The sequence below is a fragment of the Pelodiscus sinensis genome, chromosome 4 (genome assembly GCF_049634645.1).
Source record: "Pelodiscus sinensis isolate JC-2024 chromosome 4, ASM4963464v1, whole genome shotgun sequence".
NCBI classification, from domain to species: Eukaryota; Metazoa; Chordata; order Testudines; family Trionychidae; genus Pelodiscus; species Pelodiscus sinensis.
Window position 1 is genome coordinate 112,734,926 of NC_134714.1, and position 19,269 is coordinate 112,754,194.

The window sequence follows — 19,269 nt, forward strand, 5'->3', positions numbered from 1 at the left end:
GAATTAACGTGATCCTAGTAGACCTTTACTGAGCGCCCGGACCAGAGCAGGGGGACATGGACACAGGGATTGTGCAGCGGGATCTTGCACCGCTGGTTTCTGGAGGCTGCTGGTTTTGTCTCTCTCTCTCTCTCTCACACACACACACACACACACGCACACAGTTGCTATTTCAATGGGTTTGCAGCTCAGTGTGTGTGTGTAGCTCAGCGTGTGCGCAGCTCAGTGTGTGTGTGTGTGTGTGTGTGTGTTCTTCTGCATTAGGACCCAGGGAGAATTGCTCTATTCAGAGACCAATGCGCCTGCGCCGTCTTGAAGTGTCCGGAGACCGGGCTGGCTGGACGAAGCCGCTAGTTCCCTGCTGGCGCCCAGCTTCTAGCACCACCTGCGAGCTGAGGGGCGGCGGGCACGCGGCTGGGGACCGAGCTCCGCTTCAGCAGCCCAAGCCACGTGCGCCCTGAGGGGCAGAGCGCTCGGCGGGATCTCCGTCTGCTGCCAGAGCCGCGGGGGCTGGAGGCATCGACCCCCTCACCCCGGCATCGCTGTTTTTCCTTTGCAGCCCCCCCACCCTGCGCGCGGGGAGCGGGAGCTGGGTGCACAGCGCTGTCCATTCAGCACCGAGCCCGGGCGGGCGCCGCTCCGCAACCCCCCTGCCGCCTCCTGCAGCAGCCGAGCGAGGACGGGCACAGCCCGCAGGGAGCGGGGCGCCTCGGCGGGGTCGCTGCTGCAGCATGTGAGGTGCATCGCCCGGGGGAGAGCGGAGAGGGGAGTCCCCGCCGGACCCGTCGCGGGCGTCTGGAGTCCAGATTTCTGCTGCCCTCCTGCCGCTGCTCCCTGTCTCCTGCTGCACCTTCGCCCCCCGCAGCCCAGAAGTGGGGGCTTTGGGGGCGGGAGGGCTGGGGGATTTTTGTAAATGAGGATCGCTGCGTGTTGGGCCCCCCCCCGCGGCAGCTCCCTCGCTCCTGTCTGCCTCCGGAGGACTTCAGCCCAGCACCGTCTGGAGAGAGATTGCTTAATTTTAAAAAAAAACCATCAATAGATCTGGTCTGTTGCTGCGGCTGGGAACAAATATCCGCCCCCTCCATCCTTCATTGTGTGTCTGTGTGTCTGTCTGCGATCCCCTTGCACCCTCTCTCGCCCCCCCCCGCGTTTTTGCACCCAGCTGTATCATCAGCCCCCCCCCCCCCCTTCCTGAACAGATGTGCAGCCCTGAATTCCTTTTTGGCCACATCTAACTAAAGAAGAATCTCTCCTCCCCCCCGCCCCCCACCATCCCTAGCTACCTGGCAGCCCTTTGCAGCTACAGCTGTGCTTGGGGAGTGCATGCTCTCTCCTCTCCCAGCCCCTGCTTAAACAACACAAGAGTTTGTGACCACAAAGAAGAGGACTCTTCGGACTGCCAACAGTAACTTTCATCGGTGCCCTTGGGTTGGTAGCATTTGGAAGACGAGGCACAACAGGCTGATGCCGGTTGGGTGCCCTTTGCCTAGGGGATTGCTGACCACCCGAATAAAGTACCGGCTTAGATCGCGATTGCAGCCCAGAAGCCACCCCCTTATGTGCTTGCTGCATGCCGTGCTTCCTCGAATGAGTCTGCGACATGCCTAATAAGAGACGAGATGGGCCAGGGCGACGAGAGCGACCGCATTGTGATCAACGTGGGAGGGACTAGGCACCAGACTTACCGCAGCACCCTGCGCACCCTGCCCGGCACTCGGCTGGCCTGGATCGCCGAGCCCGATGCCCACAGCCACTTTGACTATGACCCGCGCACAGACGAATTCTTCTTTGACCGGCACCCAGGTGTCTTTGCCCACATCCTGAACTACTACCGCACAGGCAAGCTGCACTGCCCAGCGGATGTGTGTGGGCCTCTGTACGAAGAGGAGCTGGCCTTCTGGGGCATTGACGAGACGGATGTGGAGCCCTGTTGTTGGATGACCTACCGCCAGCACCGCGACGCTGAGGAGGCACTTGACAGTTTTGGAGGGGCACCACTGGATAGCAGTGCTGAGGACGGAGATGCAGATGGCACCGGAGACTCCGGGGATGGCGAGGAAGAGCTGGAAATGACTAAACGCTTGGCACTCAGTGACTCGCCCGATGGCAGGTCCGGGGGCTTCTGGAGAAGGTGGCAGCCGCGCATCTGGGCACTTTTTGAGGATCCCTATTCTTCCAGATATGCAAGGGTAAGCTATACAATCAGCATCATGCTGACTTCTTTCCCAGGGCAGTCCCCTAACCTCAGTCTTCCTGGCTAACTTCATTCCCCTCAGCACTGCTGAGTATACTCACTCTGGAGCAGGCACACATGCATGGCCACATGTGGTCTAGAGCAGGCACACCACGTGCATGGTCACATGCAGTCTACAGCAGGCACACATGCATGGCCATATGGAAACCCAGATTCCAGAGCAGGAACTCATGCATGGCCACATGCAGTCTAGAGTTGGCACACATGCATGGCCATATGCAGACACATGCGTGGGGGCATGGAGACTTGCATTCCGGCACATGGGCATGGGCACATGCAGTGTTGAACATTCATACATGTGCAGGCATATGGAGCCCTACACTCTATAGCCAGGGCATGTGGAAAGATCCATGCCCTTGTTCACTTTCATGGAGACAAGAGATTCATTAGAGTAGGCAGTGCACAGAGGATTGAGGATGAGTTCCCTCCCTACCACCATGCATCCAAATGGTCACAATTATTCATTCCCTACCAATCAAAAGAGGCTCCCCCTTCACCGTTCCTCCCTATTTCTCCTCCTTGAGAAGCATTCATTAAAGCAGGTGGTGAATGCAGAAGAAAGGTTTGGGGAGTTTCTTGGTGATAAGGTAGCCTTTCGTGCACCATTTCTTGAGACATGCAGTGTTAAATAGTTCCTGTTGTGACTCTTTGATGAACACCCTTCGGTCTCCATTACACACCTAGCCAAGGTTTCCTTTCCAAATAGACAGAGAGGTTCTTATTAGAGCAAACTGCATCTGCATGGAGAAGGGATGTATTTGATGGGTTTCTTTCTTGGGTACTGAAGGACAGTTCGTCCTGAATGTAAAATTAATGCAAATGAATGCTGGTGTGATCCACACCATAGTCGTATGTGCTCTGAAACAGCCAACTGACTCCTCCAAATAGTCATTCACATGCTAATCTCGGGACTGATTCTGCCCTTATAGAAGTCAGTGGTAAAGCACTCTTCATCTTCAGTAGCATCAGGATCAGTCCCACAGGTATCTGTCTGGAAAAGTGAGGGAAATGAATGATGGGTAGGTGAACAGGGAGAGAGAGGGCTTAACTTCATGTGATCCCTATCTTACAGATACACAGTAAAGACAACTCCTGTCAGCCCTAAGTGAGTATGGCTGGTTTACTGGTGTGGGAGGGTAATCAAGGTGTCATGTGTGGATCTAAGGAATGAGATGAAATTAGAGGGCAAGCAGGAAAAATACATGGACGTAGATGGAAGAAGTGGATGGAAAGGGATGGAAATGTAGAGTAGATCACTATAGGAACAGATGGTGAAATGGTGGCTAGTGGAGGCATCAGGCTGAGCAAAGATTTCTAATGCCGAAATGCCACGTCTGCAAACTAAATGAATGAGGGAGACAAGAGCAGAGCTGGAGGTACTTTTTATGCATATTCATTAAGATTTTTGTTCACATGCTCTTCTGAGATTTCCTGCTAAATAAAGAAGTTAAAATTTAAAAGGAGCATCTTTAAATAGTACAAAATATAAGGAATTAATGAAATATTTACCACAACATAAAAGGACAGTGCTGTTGAGCTGCAGCTTTCCCATTCCTGATATCTGCGAAGGGAACATGGAAATGGAGGGGGAAGGCTAGAGGGTGTCTTTCAAAAGGCTCAGTTAGCTTCCTGTAATGAACCAAAGTGTTAACATGCATTGATTTTGGAAGTAGCCTTCTTTGGTGGTCAGGCATCTGTTGTTAAAGTGCATCCCAATAAGAAATGGAGCATCTGCCATGTATTTTGTGGCATGACCGTAAGGCCAAACTGCCAATGTTTCCCATGGAAAATGGTGCAAATGAAGAAGAGTTTGTAAAATCATCTCAGATTGCAGGCTGAAGTTTATCACCAATATTCAAAGACTTTGTACAATCTTGAATTCCAATTGGGTAGGACGTTCACTTTGTATTTGCTCATGAGGATAGTTTTTTTATAAGGCAATTCAGATTATTCTGCAGATGATATACAATTTATTCATAATTATGTATCCATTCCTCTGTGTGCATACCTCATTCAATTCAACTTCTACTTGGCTTTAAAGCTGTTCTTACCTTAAGGTATTCTTATGGATGAGACTGAAGAATTATGAATTCTAGTCACTACACAAAGTTAAGGTGTGCAATGATCACTTTGTGTTTTAAATAGAAGATCCATTTAATTGTTATCTACAATCATCTATGACATAAGCATTTTAAGCATTGTTATCTATAATCACATGTGACGTAAACTGTCACCACCAGCACATGTACCCTGTCCATTAAGAATACAGTAAAGGACATTTAACATTTTCTATAAAAGCAAAACATAATGGTTGTGTGTATAAAGGAGATAGAGAGAGATTGGTCTATATTGTGATTATTTAATGACAGACATGACAAAATACCTCAAACTCACTGTCACTAATTAGCAGAGAAATAATCAATAGCCTCTTTAATATATGGACAGTATGCTAAAGAAGTCAATAGCACAGAACAGTAATACTATCAGGTAACTAACAAACTCACATGAATACAATTACATCAGAAGCTTAACCATCTGAGCTATTTTTAAAGTTATTTCCTATATTTTAGCATACAGCAAGGCTTAAATTAATTGTTATTTTTAAAAGTAATTAATTTAAATAAACCAACTAGCACTTACAGTATTTGTTAGTGTTGGTGAAGATGGCTATTAGATGCAGGGGCGGATATAGGGCAGGGCGAACGGGGCGGCCGCCCTGGGCCCCGCGCTTCAGAAAGCCCCGCGCATGCACCGTGACGCCGCTGCGCATGCGCATGGCGTCACTGCGCATGCGCTGTGGCAAAGGGGGGCCCCGCTGAATTATGCTGCCCAGGGCCCCGCAAAACGGTCATCTGCCCCTGATTAGATGTATACATGCTTTCATTTTTTATGTTTTAATATTTTACCAAAATTATGTGTTTAAGATGGTATCACAAAGTTAAAATTTTTTAATTAAAATTCTTGTTATAGCTGTACCTCATAATACACTCATGTAAAAAGAATACAGTTTACAAACTGAAAGGCTAAGTATATGTTAAAACCCCTTCTAGATCTCATAGAGAAGTGGAATAATATTTCTCTAGACAAGATATGATGCAATTATTAATTGTGAACATTTTATCTATCAGCTTTGGCTATTTCTTCCAGGAATTATCCAGGAAAAAAGATCAAAACACACAGAGCAAACATTTTGCAAATGTTTTGATTGGTAGTTTCCCCCTTGTGTAATCAGGGCCATATTTTAGAATGTGCATAGTTTATGTGTTAGCATAAGCATTCATTTGAATTTTCAGTATTTAGATTCAAAATTTGAAATGCATGAGTGATCACCAAGTCACATGTTACTGTTTCTGTTCTCAGATTGGATACACATTTGCAGAAAGGAAGGAAATTATGTATATCTGGCAAGGCTGGCTACTATGCAAGTCCCCATTCCCTTCCTCCGCATCCCACAAGTATCTGTGTTGCTAAAATATAAATGCCTGGTCAGTAAGGGTGCGACTATACTGCACCGTAGGTTGAAATAAGATATGCAACTTTAGCTATCCAAATTGCATATCTTATTTCAATCTTATTTTGAAATAGCTTATTTCGTCATTTGGCACTGTCTACACAGTGCCAGAATTCGAAATAACCCGCTATTCCAAAACATCCCTTACTCCTCGTAGAATGAGGTTTACAGGGACATTGGAATAGCAAATCCAGTACAATGGGCTTGCTGTTAAGATACAGGTTAGCTATTTTGGAAAACTCCAGTATCCCGAAATAGTGTTGCAGTGTTGACATAGTCTAATAGTGGATTGAAAAGCAGCATTTCTTTTAAGCCTGTCTCACTATAGGATTGAAGGAAAATAGAATAATGATCAGGGCTTGACAAATAATACAATCTACTCGCCTGTGGTGAGTAGATTGTAACCCGGAAGAGCTGGGTTTGGGTGATCTGCGCATGCGCAGAACGATTTGCGCATGCGCAGATCGCCGGACAGCGCGGCTGGCGAGCGGAGCGCGGCTGGCGAGCGGGACTCGCCGCGGTTCGGCGAACCCTGGTAATGATCATCACAGGAAAACAGAATCTACAGGCCAGATTTACAAGGTATTTAGGTGCTTAAGGAGGCAGAGACACCTAATGGGATTTACAAAAGCTCCTAACCAAGTTAGATGAAATCCAATAGGAGTTAGGCACCTAACTCACATAGGCACTTTTGTGAATTCCAGCAGGGGGGGTGTATATGCATATTTATGCCCCTAAATGCCTTTGTAAATGCAGCCCTAAAACTAGAAAGTATACGCAAAAAAAAATCTATATCGCAACTTGAGAGAGGCCAGTTCCTCACTGATGTAAATCAGTCCAGCACCACTGAAGTCAATGGAACTACACCAGTTTACATCAGCTAATGACTTAGCACTATGTGAAACAGAAGCCATTCAGATCTACTGAGCATTCTAATGGCACTATTGTAACAACTAGCATGGGCCCCTCACAAGTATCTGTAAGACAACTTCATCCACGAATTGTTAAAATCTGTTCCTAGCACCCTTCCTCTTTCCTTTTAGTGATTGTTTTCTTGCATAGTGTCTGAACCTGCAGACCTTATTCAGGGAAATTTCCCACTGACTTGACTGGTAGTTTTGCCTACATAAGCACTGCAGGATTCCTTTTCCTCATCCTTTTCCTCTTCCTTCCCTACTAAGCCGAGTGTGTTTTTTTAAATCTGACAGTTGTTAACTTAGCCAGTATCATGGCATCTGGAACTGTCAGGTGAGTTTGTGTGCATGCGCTCACACTAGCTTCAAACTATCAGAGGAGTAGCCGTGTTAGTCTGAATCTGCAAAAGCGGCGGGGAGTCCTGTGGCACCTTATAGACTAACCAAGTGTTGGAGCATAAGCTTTCGTGGGCAAAGACCCACTTCGTAAGATGCACGTAGTGGAAATTTCCAGAGGCAGGTATAAATATGCAGGCCAGAATCAGGCTAGAGATGACGAAGTGGATCCAATCTGGGAGGACGAGGCCCATTTCTAGTAGCTGATCTGGAGGTGTGAGTACCAAGAGAATACTCACACCTCCAGATCAGATACTAGAAATGGGCCTCATCCTCCCTGATTGGATCCACCTCGTCATCTCTAGCCTGATTCTGGCCTGCATATTTATACCTGCCTCTGGAAATTTCCGCTACGTGCATCTGATGAAGTGGGTCTTTGCCCACGAAAGCTTATGCTCCAACACTTCGGTTAGTCTATAAGGTGCCACAGGACTTCTCGCCGCTTTTGTAACTTCAAACTGTTACTCTTTGTTAACAGTGCTTAAAGAGGGCCCTGAGCTCTGGTCTACACTAAGGAGCTATTTAGAAATAACCCCCCCTTATTTTGACATAATAAGTGGAGTGTCCACACTACCAAGCCCGTTATTTCGAAATAGCGGGCTGGTTATTTTGAAATCTGTACTCCTGCTTTCCTCAGGGAATAACGCTTATTTCAAAATAGTTATTTCAAAATAGCATCAGTGTGGACGCTCCGCAGCTGCTTTCATAAATATAGTAGCCCAGTGTCTGTAAGTCTGTAATGCCAAAATGCTGGCTGTTCCCTCTGGGCGGCCCGTGCTACATGGGGAGTGCAGGGCCCAAACGGCCACTTGTGCCGCTTGCTCCCCCGTGGCGGCCCAGCTGAGTGGCGCAGAAGTCAGCCGAGTGACACGGTGGGAGGCAAAGGAGGGCGGGGCAGTGATGTGCGGCATGACAACAGCTCCAGGCCCTGCCCCCTGGCCATGAATGTCACCATCCCGCCCCCCCTTCGCCTCCTGCCTTGGCGCTCGGCTGACTTCTGCGCTGCTCAGCCAGGCCGCCGTGTGGGAGCAAGCGGAGCAAGCGACCGTTTGGGCTCCGCACCCCCCATGCAGCACGGGGAGTGTGTAGCCCAAACAACCATTTGGGCTCCGCGGCCCCCCAAGTGAGAGGCAGGAGCGGGAGGAGAGGTGAAAGAGAGAGACAGAGAGAAAGGCAGGAGGCAGAGGAGAGCTGAGGGGGGGGGGGGGGGAGGAAGTAGGAGGAGAGAGAGAGAGAGAGAAAGAGAGAGAGACCAGAGGCTCAGGAGAGAAGACCGACGTGGAGGAGAGACCTGAAAATCCCATCTTATGACGGGCTAATTGGCTAGTTTCAAAATATATACGCCCAGAGTCATTCAAAGTAATTACTCCCCAGTGCTTCCTGGGTCTCTGAGTCGAGGTAGTGCGTCCCCAATAATGGAGCCTACTTCCACTAATTTCGAGGCTTCCCCATAGTGGTGACACACTTGTTTGATTTTGTTATTTCAGGAGTTATTATTTCAAGTTTAGTTATTTCAAAATAATATCTTAGTGTAGACATGCCCTTATAGTACTTCTAGATTAATATTATTGTTGCTTTGAAATAAACGGTTTAAATGAAAAGCTAGTGCAGCTACAGTAGAGTTCTGTGGAAAGCCGCAATCAGCCGCTTGGCTTTGAATACTCCCTGTGAGTGGAGGTGAGCAAGGAAATCAGCAGTTGAGAGCTGGAAGAGGGGAGGCTTTTGGGAACTTATGGTGAGAGTGAGTGATGGTTCTGCAGCATGCTCCCCGCATTTCTTTTTGACCTCATGGAAGCCCCTGCTTACTTCGGTGGGTGGTCCTTGAGGCCTGGGTGGCTTGTGTGAGGACAGGCTACAGCAAAGTGGGAAGAGGGACTAAGACCATTCATGGAGTTGCCCTCACTTTCCCTTTGCAAACCCCAGAGGAGTGTCAGCCTTGTTAAACTCACATTAGTGCCTCCTGCATCAGAAGAATCCTCTCCTGTGGGAATGTGGACAGTGAAGATGATGGGAGCACATGACACTAGGGGGACTAGAGAGCAAGTGTGAAAAATTGAGACGGTAGGAAGGGGGGTGATAGGAACCTCTAGAGGAAAAAGCCTCGAATATCAGGATGGTCCCTATAAAATTGGGACATCTGGTCCCCCTACATGACATCATGGATTCAGAAGGAGCGGTCCTTCTCCATACTTCCTCCATGCGGTCTGGGCGAACTAGCAGCCCTTGTTAGCCCTTTCTACACGTATCAGAGGGCTCAGAGGGATCTATTCTGACCCCTCTTCCCCCAAGGGTTAGAGGCCTCATAGAGAGACGCAAGGTATTCTCCTGGATGTTTTCTTTTTGTTTAATGAAGTTGCCCAGTGAATTATTATAATGTGGTTACTGAGTGTGAGTGTGTGTGTGTGTGTGTGTGTGTGTGTGTGTGTTGCAAATATTTTATATTCTCATCTTGTAATTAGGATACATCTAGCTCAACATCCTGCTTCTAACCATACACAAGACAGTTAGATAACAGCCTTCATAATAAACCACTTTTTCCAAGTGCTGCAGTGCTCTAGTGAAGGGAAGAAGGAGATTTCATTTCAGTCTCCATTGGCTATCAGAAAAGACAGAGAGTCCCTGTAGATTTATAGCATAGTTGCTATATTTTTTTTAAAAATTGGATCCAGACTTGTAAGGGACCTTCTCTGTGTGGATTTGCTCCTAACTACAAGCAGAAAAGGAACAGCCGCCTCCAGTGAACTGTCCTTACCCTGGAAGAAATCCATCTGGGCAGGCAAAGGGGCAAACCATGAAAGCAGGGGCAGAATGTGATGAAGAGAGAGGAGACATGCAGTATCCTTCAGTTCAAACCAATCTACAGGGATCCGCAGAGTTCCAGCACCTGCTTCTAGTTATATTAATTTTCCTGTAGATCACTTTTCATGCTAGTGCCCACTTTAAAATAGGTTATCAAGGGCTGCTGTCTATGGAGACTCCTTCAGAGCATGGCAACTTCCCCACCTCCCTGCAGGAATTTAAAGGAAACAGCATTAAGGGAACTCTCAAAAATTATTTTCCTTGCCTGGCCCTTCCTGTGGGTTTTCCATGGCAAAGAGCACGTCGTATCCCCTGATTAAACTTCCTGAACCATTCGTTGCCACATAATTTAGCAGAGGATGGAAGTTCATTATATTGTACAATGTAGGTTTGTAAAAAAAGCATTGCCTTTTTATTTTACAAGAGGTTTCCTTGCTCTTGCCTTATAGCATAGAGTAAATAATGGTGCCTAACAGGCTAATCACCCTTTTACCATTCATTATTTCAAACCTCTCATGAATATCCCCAGTCACCCTCCCCTGAAGGGACCCATTCCTGAAAATACTTTTGTAACCCACCGATGACTGTGTGCTATGTGTTACACTTCTATGCCCAAGCTACAGAGCCTGAGTCTTTTATGGTCCCAATTTTGGCATAAGCTGTAGCAACTCATCCCTTTTGTTCTGGGAGACCCTACTTCACTCCCTATTACACTGGTCAAGATGGCAGCCATCAGAGCTACAGATATACTCATGTGAGCTGTCCCACTGACTTCAATTATTATTTTTTTAATCATTTCTATTATGGCAGCACTCAAACAGAATCAGGACCACATTCTCCTGGACACTGTACATATGTTCTTATGGCTCCCAATCTAAAAAACTTGCAATCTAATTTCAGTCAGGATGTCTCAAGTGGGAAGACAGCTGCGCATAACAATGGTACGATTGCCTGTCTACCTAGGGAAGGTGGTGCACAACCTGGCCATTCTGATTCAAGGACATTTTCTTCCCTTTGCGTATTTCCTGTCGTCTTATTGTTATTTTAAAACCACCCCAGCTCCATTTTTAAACACCCTTGTTCCTGCTACACTCTGAGTATCAACAGTTTATTATGTATTGTTATGCTTCTCTTTCATCCTGTGGGCCTATTTATGTGATTAGGACTATTCATGTTATTAAGGGTTTCTTGGATTTAGGATAGAGGTTGTGACCATGTAGACCTTTCACACACACAACTCCTATTAAAGTAGATGGTGTTTCAGTGTATAGAAGGCCAGGTCTACACTGGAGGAGAAAATCAATGTAAGATACACAATTCCGGCTATGACAATTCATAGTTGGAGTTGATGTACCTTACATTGATTTTCAAGGGCAACCCCACAGCGGGAGGTTGACAGGAGAAACTCTCATGTTGATTTCTCTTTCTCCTCATGACTGTGAGGATTTCCGCAATCAACAGGGACACCCTCAGCATTTGATTTAGCGGGTCTTTAATAGATCTGCTAAATCAAACCCCAGAAGATTGATCGCTGGAGCATCCATCTTCCGATAAGTATAGATGAGCCCTAAAATCAGACCAACCTGCAGTATTCCTAAAACCTAATCCTGGTCCCACTGCAGTCAATGGGAGTGCTACCACTGACTTCAACTAGGTCAGATTCAGTGTCTAGTTTTTTCAGTATTTTCTTTTGCTCTATGTCCCAAAAAATATTCTTTGCCCTTACTTCTGCTCTTACTACATTTAAACTGCAGAGCCACAGCGTGGGTAGGTCCTCGATGTGAGCCAGGACTGAGCTGGGCATCCTGTCTGACAAGAGCAGCCTCTGTCCACGGACAGCCCAGGCCACTGCTGCTGGAGTAGCCTCTGCCTGCAGAAAGCCTGAGATAGCCTCCCCTGTCTCCCTCCCTGTGCTACTGCCTCTAATAGAGGCAGCAGCATAAGGCGGGGAACAGACAGCACCATGGAAATGGTGATGGGGGGAACTGGCTTTTAAGCTGGCTCCCATCCCAGCACCAGCTCCTGCTCTCCCCCTACTTGCTGCCTCTGATACAGGGGGGAGGGGAAGAGTAGTCAACTAGATTAACCAATAAGCCTAGACTTATCAGTTAGTCGACTACTCGCTTAAATCCCTACTTTAAAGTAGGATACATAAAACTGATCGTTACAAATTAGCCGATACATCGTAAAATTATTTTTCCATCTACAGTCTAATATTCTAGAGTATTTTTTGCCTTCATCACAAAACACACATTAGATACTGAGCGGTGTACATAATGGTGCTATTTAAGTAATAAATGGTATATATGTATTGCCTCATTTTTAATGTAAGCTGAGAATTATATGAAATCAGCTACAAAGGGCCCAATCCTACTCTTACTGTAATCAATGCCAAAACTCCCATTACCTTCAAAAAGAAAAGCTAATTTGTCAAGAGTGTTGAACAGAACAACAGATCGTTTACAGTATGTTTCTTGAATAGATACATTATATATATTGATTCTGAAGCACTATAGCATAATAAACAAATAAATCTCTCTCTTGGTAATTTATTGGCAATGAAGTTGAACAAAATTATACAAATTATAAAAAAATGGCTCTCAACAAAACCTTAAATACACTGTACTCAGACAAATATTATTTATGCAGACAAACCTCATTAAGTCAGTGAGAGATTTCCCTGCATAAGGACTACACAGGAGCTGATCTTTATTCAGGCTACAAGACTTAATTGTATGTCTGTTTATATCATTTTTGATCAAATGCCATCTGAGTGCTGTAAACAGAAAGGGCAAATGGATGACTGATAGATTGTTAACCAGGGGCCAATCCAGCAATTCTTGCGTCAAGTGTGTATTCCTTATTCAAACAGACAAGGGATGCAGGATTGGGCCCATATTTTGTACAGATTTGATTTTTATGCATTTCCAGTGCATTCTTGAATAAAACAACAAGAGAGCAGCCATTTTGAGGTCTCTGCAACTGTACTGCAATTAGCTTTTCAGTTTCTGCATCCTGCATCTAGACTGAGGGGGAAAACAACAGTATTCAAAGACTTTTTCTTCTGAACACTGTATTATATATATGATACATATACATTTCCTACATACAGCATTTGAATGAAACATTACAGGGAATCAGTGAATGGCATGAAATAAAATAAACCCATTATGACATGTGAATGCTGACAGTTTCAGTGCAATTTTGACATTACTCTTCTCTGCTCATTGAGAGCCCAATCAGCCACCGTTACTCACATTGAATAGTACCTCACTCCATGAGTAGTCCCCTTGATTTCAGTGGGACTAGATACAGAACAAAGTACAACCCAATATGAACACAGGCAAAAAGGATCAGGCCCTAACTGATTTCCATTTTTCTCAGATAAGATTTATGGGATGTAATGGGGTTGTAATAAATCATGCTATAAAAATTATGAATAAATCTAAGTCCAAAGCTTTTTACAGTGATTGCTCATGATGTAAGAACCTTTAATAACAGAAAGTTAAAATTGCATTGTAATGACTCTCTGTTAAATGCAATAAATCTCTGATTTCAGCATACTGCAGAGAGCCAGCTACATATGTGCTGCACACATTCTTAGAACGCAGGTACAAGCTGCTGGCATACACTTATGTAATTATACTCAAACTTCACTGGCAGTGATGAATCTGACCATAGGCCTGTTTGATTTACACTGTGAAAGGGCAAAGTCAAGACAGTCATGATTTTGTGATAGCATAAAATAATTTAAAACATCTTTCGGGACTTTCATTTGGGTGGGGGAAAGAGAACCTTTAAAAAATACAACAGCCACAGCCATTCAGGAGAAGGTAGTTCTTTAAGCAACAAAAGCAAGATCTGCTCCAACTGAATTCTTCAGTACCCCAAGGACATATACGACTTACATAGGTATTTCAGCCTGCATGGCTTGGCAGATATGTCTACATTCCTTCATTTCCTGGGCTATCCACTCAACATTCACAATGCCTTCCCAAGTGGGTTCAGAACTCTCTCAGATGCAATAGCTCTTAGTTTCCTTAGCATCAAACTGAACATCATGTTTCATCAACATACAGCTGCATTCCGCAGGCAAATACACAGAGCACTGATCAGTCTGGATCATGCATTGTTTGACATATCATAGAGATTATCACAAGTCATAAAGTTCAATTGTGGATTTCAATTTGAAACTGAGTTTCCACAAGTCTATTCTATTTTATCCAGGTTCTTACACAGTCCTCATGACCACGGCATTTGAGACACTAAGGCATTTGGATCCAGTGTTCCACTTTATCCAGTTATATATGATAAGTACAGGCTCCAGGTATAACATTTGGGATTGGATATTCAGGGGAATGTCTAGCACATGCAGGGAAAAATCCTGAAAGATGCTGAATACCAAGCAACTGTCACAGGAGTGGAGACAGTGTGGTCTAGTGGAGGGGGCAGTGGTGATGGATTCAGGAGACCTGAAGTAAACTCCCATTTACTTCCATGGGTCCATGATTTCATCTCGGGGGGGGGAGGAGGATCTAATCCCTGCTTTGCCACTTGTCTTCTGTGTGACCTTGGGAATGCCATTTCATCTCTCCGCTCTCCTATTTTGCCTTCCACCCTTTGTCTGTTCTATTTAGACCAGGGATGGGGACTCTCTCTGGCTTTGTGTATATTCCGTGCCTACCACTATGGGGACTACACCTTGACTGTGCCTTCTAGTACAATAACTACAATAATCACATCATCTTAACGTTGGCCATAATGTGCTATCATTTTTTAAAGCATGGTTTACTCTGTGGAGTCTTGATTACAATCTAGCACAAGCCCTTAATAACTTTCAGCATTTTTTAAGAATTTGGCCCACATGCTGCACAGTTGCTTTCAGCTTGTGTTTTCCAGTCACACCAACCATGATTTAACCAGCTTTTTGCTACCCTAATCAATATCTTGTAGTGTTGGTGTTTTTTCAGTCCAAACGAATGCACTTTTACATGAGTTTTGCTTAAGCAAGTGACATCAGCTGGTTGGTTGATTAGTTCTTGATGTTTATACTTTCTAAAAATCCCAAGTGTATAAGTTGTTTTATTAAAAGATCTTATGTTAATTTAAACCAGTATGGATTAGTTAAAGTGTTAGCTATGCCTAAACAGCCATAAATCAATACTACAAAAGTGCACTCATTCTTCCTTGAGAAAAGGGTATTAAGAAAATCTACAGATGTTAGTAAGATTGCATTCAAATAGTATTTTAAAATCTGGTGCAGCATTTCTATATTGTTTTTCTTCCCACAACATACCACATTTATACATGAATCAGATTAACTGTAGCAGCTTTTTATCTGGAGACTCCATTACTAACACAGCACATTGTCTAACTTTCTGGGGAAGAGACTTTTTACCCAGGTTAATAGGACTAAGCTCTGCTATTCTAAAAATTGCCATAGGATTGGTAATGTTCATGCAGAGTTGACCAGACCTTGACTTTTTTTAGGTCTCTCCTAAAATACAGATACACAGAATAAACATCCCAGGAAGTAAGAAGAGCTGAGCTGACCATGGAAAAAATTCATCCCATGGCTCTGGATAGCCTAGCTACATGGGTAAAATCCATGCAAGGCTTATATACCATTTATGACCAAATTATGCCCTATTTTGAACAAGGCTGATTTTGTATTTAAGGCAGTGTCTTGAATCTCAGGAAATAGGGTTCAACTCCTGTCTCTGTCAGAATCCCTCTGTGACCTTGAGCAAGCCTGTCTCTCTGTGCCTCAGTTCCTTATCTGTCAAAATAGGAGATATTATCACCACAACTCCTTTGCATGGACAAATTATGCTTTTGTAACCAGTCTGGGGGGTGTGACCAGAGAACGCTACTTAGCACACACACACCAGTGCCCCTGTTCAATAGGTGGTAACAATTTGTGCCTCATGTGAACTGTTCATTCTTTTAAATGTCATTCCTTGAAGAGAGCAGGTACCTTTCTAATCATTCTTAATAATAAATACATAAATAATAAATCATAATAATAAAGAAGATTATGTGAATTATTTATGTGTTTCCAGTTCCCCAAATCGTCTGATGAAGTACAGAACTGCCCAGTGACTGTGTGAAACAACAAAGCTCCTATTTCTTTCTGATTTTTTAATGAGCTGATATGTACCATTTGCCCATTGCCAGCCTTCTACACTAAAGACACAAAATAAGTGACCCATATACCAAATGTCAAAGAGGAAATGACTCCCCTAACCTTGGCCTCTATTTACGTGACACTCACCCACAGTTCTACATCTCAACCAGACCCAAAATCATCTCAGATTTGTTCACATGGGAACACAGGAATTTTCAGTTTCAGTGAAACTAGTTGTCCATCTCATCCAGCACACTGTCATCGCTGAAAACCAGTGCTAGCTACTTCATAGGAAGATGTAAAAAACCCCTCTGTACTATAGTGATAGAAATGTAGCCGTGTTAGTCTGGTGTAGCTGAAACAAAATACAGGACTATGTAGCACTTTAAAGACTAACAAGATAACAAAGGACTGAAAGTGAATAATCCATCATCACCTAATAAACCATCTTGTTAGTCTTTAAAGTGCTACATAGTCCTGTATTTTGTTCCCTCTGTACTAGGCAGTTAAGGAATAGTCTGTTGCCAAGCAAATTTCTTCTCAATAGTCATTATTTAAATGATTAAAGCATGAATATGTATATACTTCCCAACCCCCTTTAAAAAAGTCTTGTTAAAACCAAATATTTAAGTTCTCCAAATAAAGATTCTTTTTTTGAGTCCTGCTAAACTTTTGCTCTTAATGATATATTACGGCAGTGAGTTCCACAGACAAATCAACATAACAATATGATATACATAAAGTAAGATAACATTTCCCAACAACTTGGGGCCAGATTATGTTTTCATTATATTCAATGATAATTTCATTATTGACTTGAGCTGGACCAGGCCCTGGTTTGATAGCTGGCGACAGTTATCTGTAATACCATGTATATATAGTTCATGGACTGGGTAGCTCACACATTTGTTATCAGAATGTAACTGTGTTATAAATCACTGGGTAAAGAAATTCCTTACCATATGATGATGTTAGGGGGTGATACCTGATATAAGTTGTGAGCTTAGTGCAATTTCTGACGGGTAGATATTTACACCACAGACAGCACGCTAATGGAAGAGGAGATGGGTTTTTCATCCCTAGAGACTGCACAACATTCTCAGCCTGAGAAGTAGGCTCCAAAGTCAGGGAAGGGACACATCTGTTAATCTGTCCTGAAGAGACTCATCTCCCCATGCCATCATTCTGCCACCTTTCAGTCACTATGTGTAAAGGCAAGAGTCCTGGAAACCTCTGAAAACTACTTTTGTCGTAGTCATCAATATTTTCTTAAAACAGGAATTTTCTTTTAGTGGAAACTGATCGATTGAATTTTCTGGACTGCAAAGTGCCATGTCATCACTTGACAAAAGTGACTTCCATGGGACTCTCCCCGTGCATAATGTTAAGCACATGAACAAGTCTTTGCAGGATCATGGCCATAAGGAACAACATAAGCGAGAGCGGAATTGGACCTTTTGCGATATGTGCTCTATAGTTATGGTATAAGCAAACACCATGTGAGCGATCACTGAATGTTGCACATGTTAGATATGCAGCCTTTGTGGTATATATTCTTGTACAAATGTTATGTAGAGGAGTCAAAAAAGATATTTTGGCCTTAGAAAGGGTTCAGAAAAGGGCAACTAAAATGATTAGGGGTTTTGGAGTGGGTCCCATATGAGGAGAGGTTAAGGTGATTGGGACTTTTCAGTTTAGAAAAGAGGAGACTGAGGGGGAATATGATAGAGGTATATAAAATCATGAGTGGTGTGGAGAGGGTGAATAAAGAAAAGTTATTTATTAGTTCCCATAATAGAAGAACTAGAGGACACCAACTGAAGTTAATGGGTAGCAGGTTTAAAACTAATAAAAGAAAGTTCTTCTTCACACAGCGTGTAGTCAACCTGTGGAACTCCTTGCCAGAGGAGGCTGTGAAGGCTAGGACTATAAGAGAGTTTAAAGAGAAGCTAGATAATTTCATGGAGATTAGGTCCATAAAAGGCTATTAGCCAGGGGATAGAAATGGTGTCCCTGGCCTCTGTTTGTCAGAGGCTGGAGAAGGATGACAGCAGATAAATCACTTGATCATTGTCTTCGGTCCACCCCCTCTGGGGCACCTGGTGCTGGCCACTGTTGGCAGACAGGCTACTGGGCTAGATGGACCTTTGGTCTGACCCAGTACGGCCATTCTTCTGTTCTTATGAATCATTCAGATGGATTAATTGCAGAAGATCCCCCTTTGCTGCAATTTACCTGTTACTGGATTTTTGCCGTTGGATTTCAATGAATCTGCAGTTTCTTAGTGTTCCTATCTGATGTCATGTCCACTCCAGCTAAAATAGAGATACAATCTTATTATAATTGAGAAGTAACAAGTACAGAGAGAATCTTTCTCTTTTACTGTCAAAAGAGCTTCTCTGTGCAGACTAGAGAGAAAACATTGGGCAAATTTAAATTTTAAAATGTATTACTTATTCAATTTTTAATAATCAAAACATAGCACATGGCCAAGTATAAGGCAGAAGTGCTCACAATATGCAAATAGAAACATCATGCAAAACAATATGCAGTCACAGATAAGAAATCACCCTGAAACCCAAAGATACCCTTCAGTTTTGGGTAGATGAAGAATTTAAATTCAGGTTAACTAATCTGAATTGCAAACGATTGAAAGGGGAGGATGAACTAATATTATTTCTGTTTTAAATATCAGTGTTGATGAAAATCAGAAATACAGAATCTGCCATCCAATGATTAGAATATATAAGATTTTGGAAAGGAGTAATGGTCTCAGTCCTTCAATTCCAATTGATTTCATTGGGCGGTTAGCCCAAACAAGGGCTTCAGAGTATGGCCCCAAAGAACCCTACAACTCAATCTCATTCTTATATGCAGCTGATTTAAATGGAATCGTTAATATTTATATGAATCATTGTCAATGTCAAAAAAGATTAAGTTTATAAAAATAACAGAATCAAATCAGAATATGAGAGTTTTCAGATTCTGGGTAAATGCCTCTTTAATTATTGTATTATTTATAGATTTTTCTTTCCCCCCCAACTAGAGCTGTCATCTTGTCTCTTAGAATTATTAGGAAGATGGAAAGAAGGACTCTAAAGCAGAAGAAAATGCAAGAGAAGTCTTGCTGAAAACTTCAGCATCTCATTTGCAATTATGGGAGGAATGTGTGTGTAATGGTTAAAGCAGAGGGCTGGGATATAGAGCTCCTGAGTTGTATTCCTAGTTCTTTTACTCTGTGTCCAAGAGTAAATCATTAAATATCAGA

General features: G+C 43.7%; 1 protein-coding gene across 2 annotated transcripts in view; it reads left to right on the forward strand.

Moving 5' to 3' along the window:
- The first annotated feature begins 249 nt into the window (after nt 1–249).
- KCNC1 (potassium voltage-gated channel subfamily C member 1) overlaps nt 250–19,269 on the forward strand; it is a 151,999-nt gene continuing 132,979 nt past the window's right edge. For both annotated transcript variants that reach the window (XM_006133427.4, XM_075928090.1), the window contains exon 1: nt 250–2,189. In XM_006133427.4, the coding sequence (XP_006133489.1) occupies nt 1,620–2,189 (570 nt within the window). In that variant the 5' untranslated portion in view covers nt 250–1,619. The remainder of the gene's footprint in view (nt 2,190–19,269) is intronic.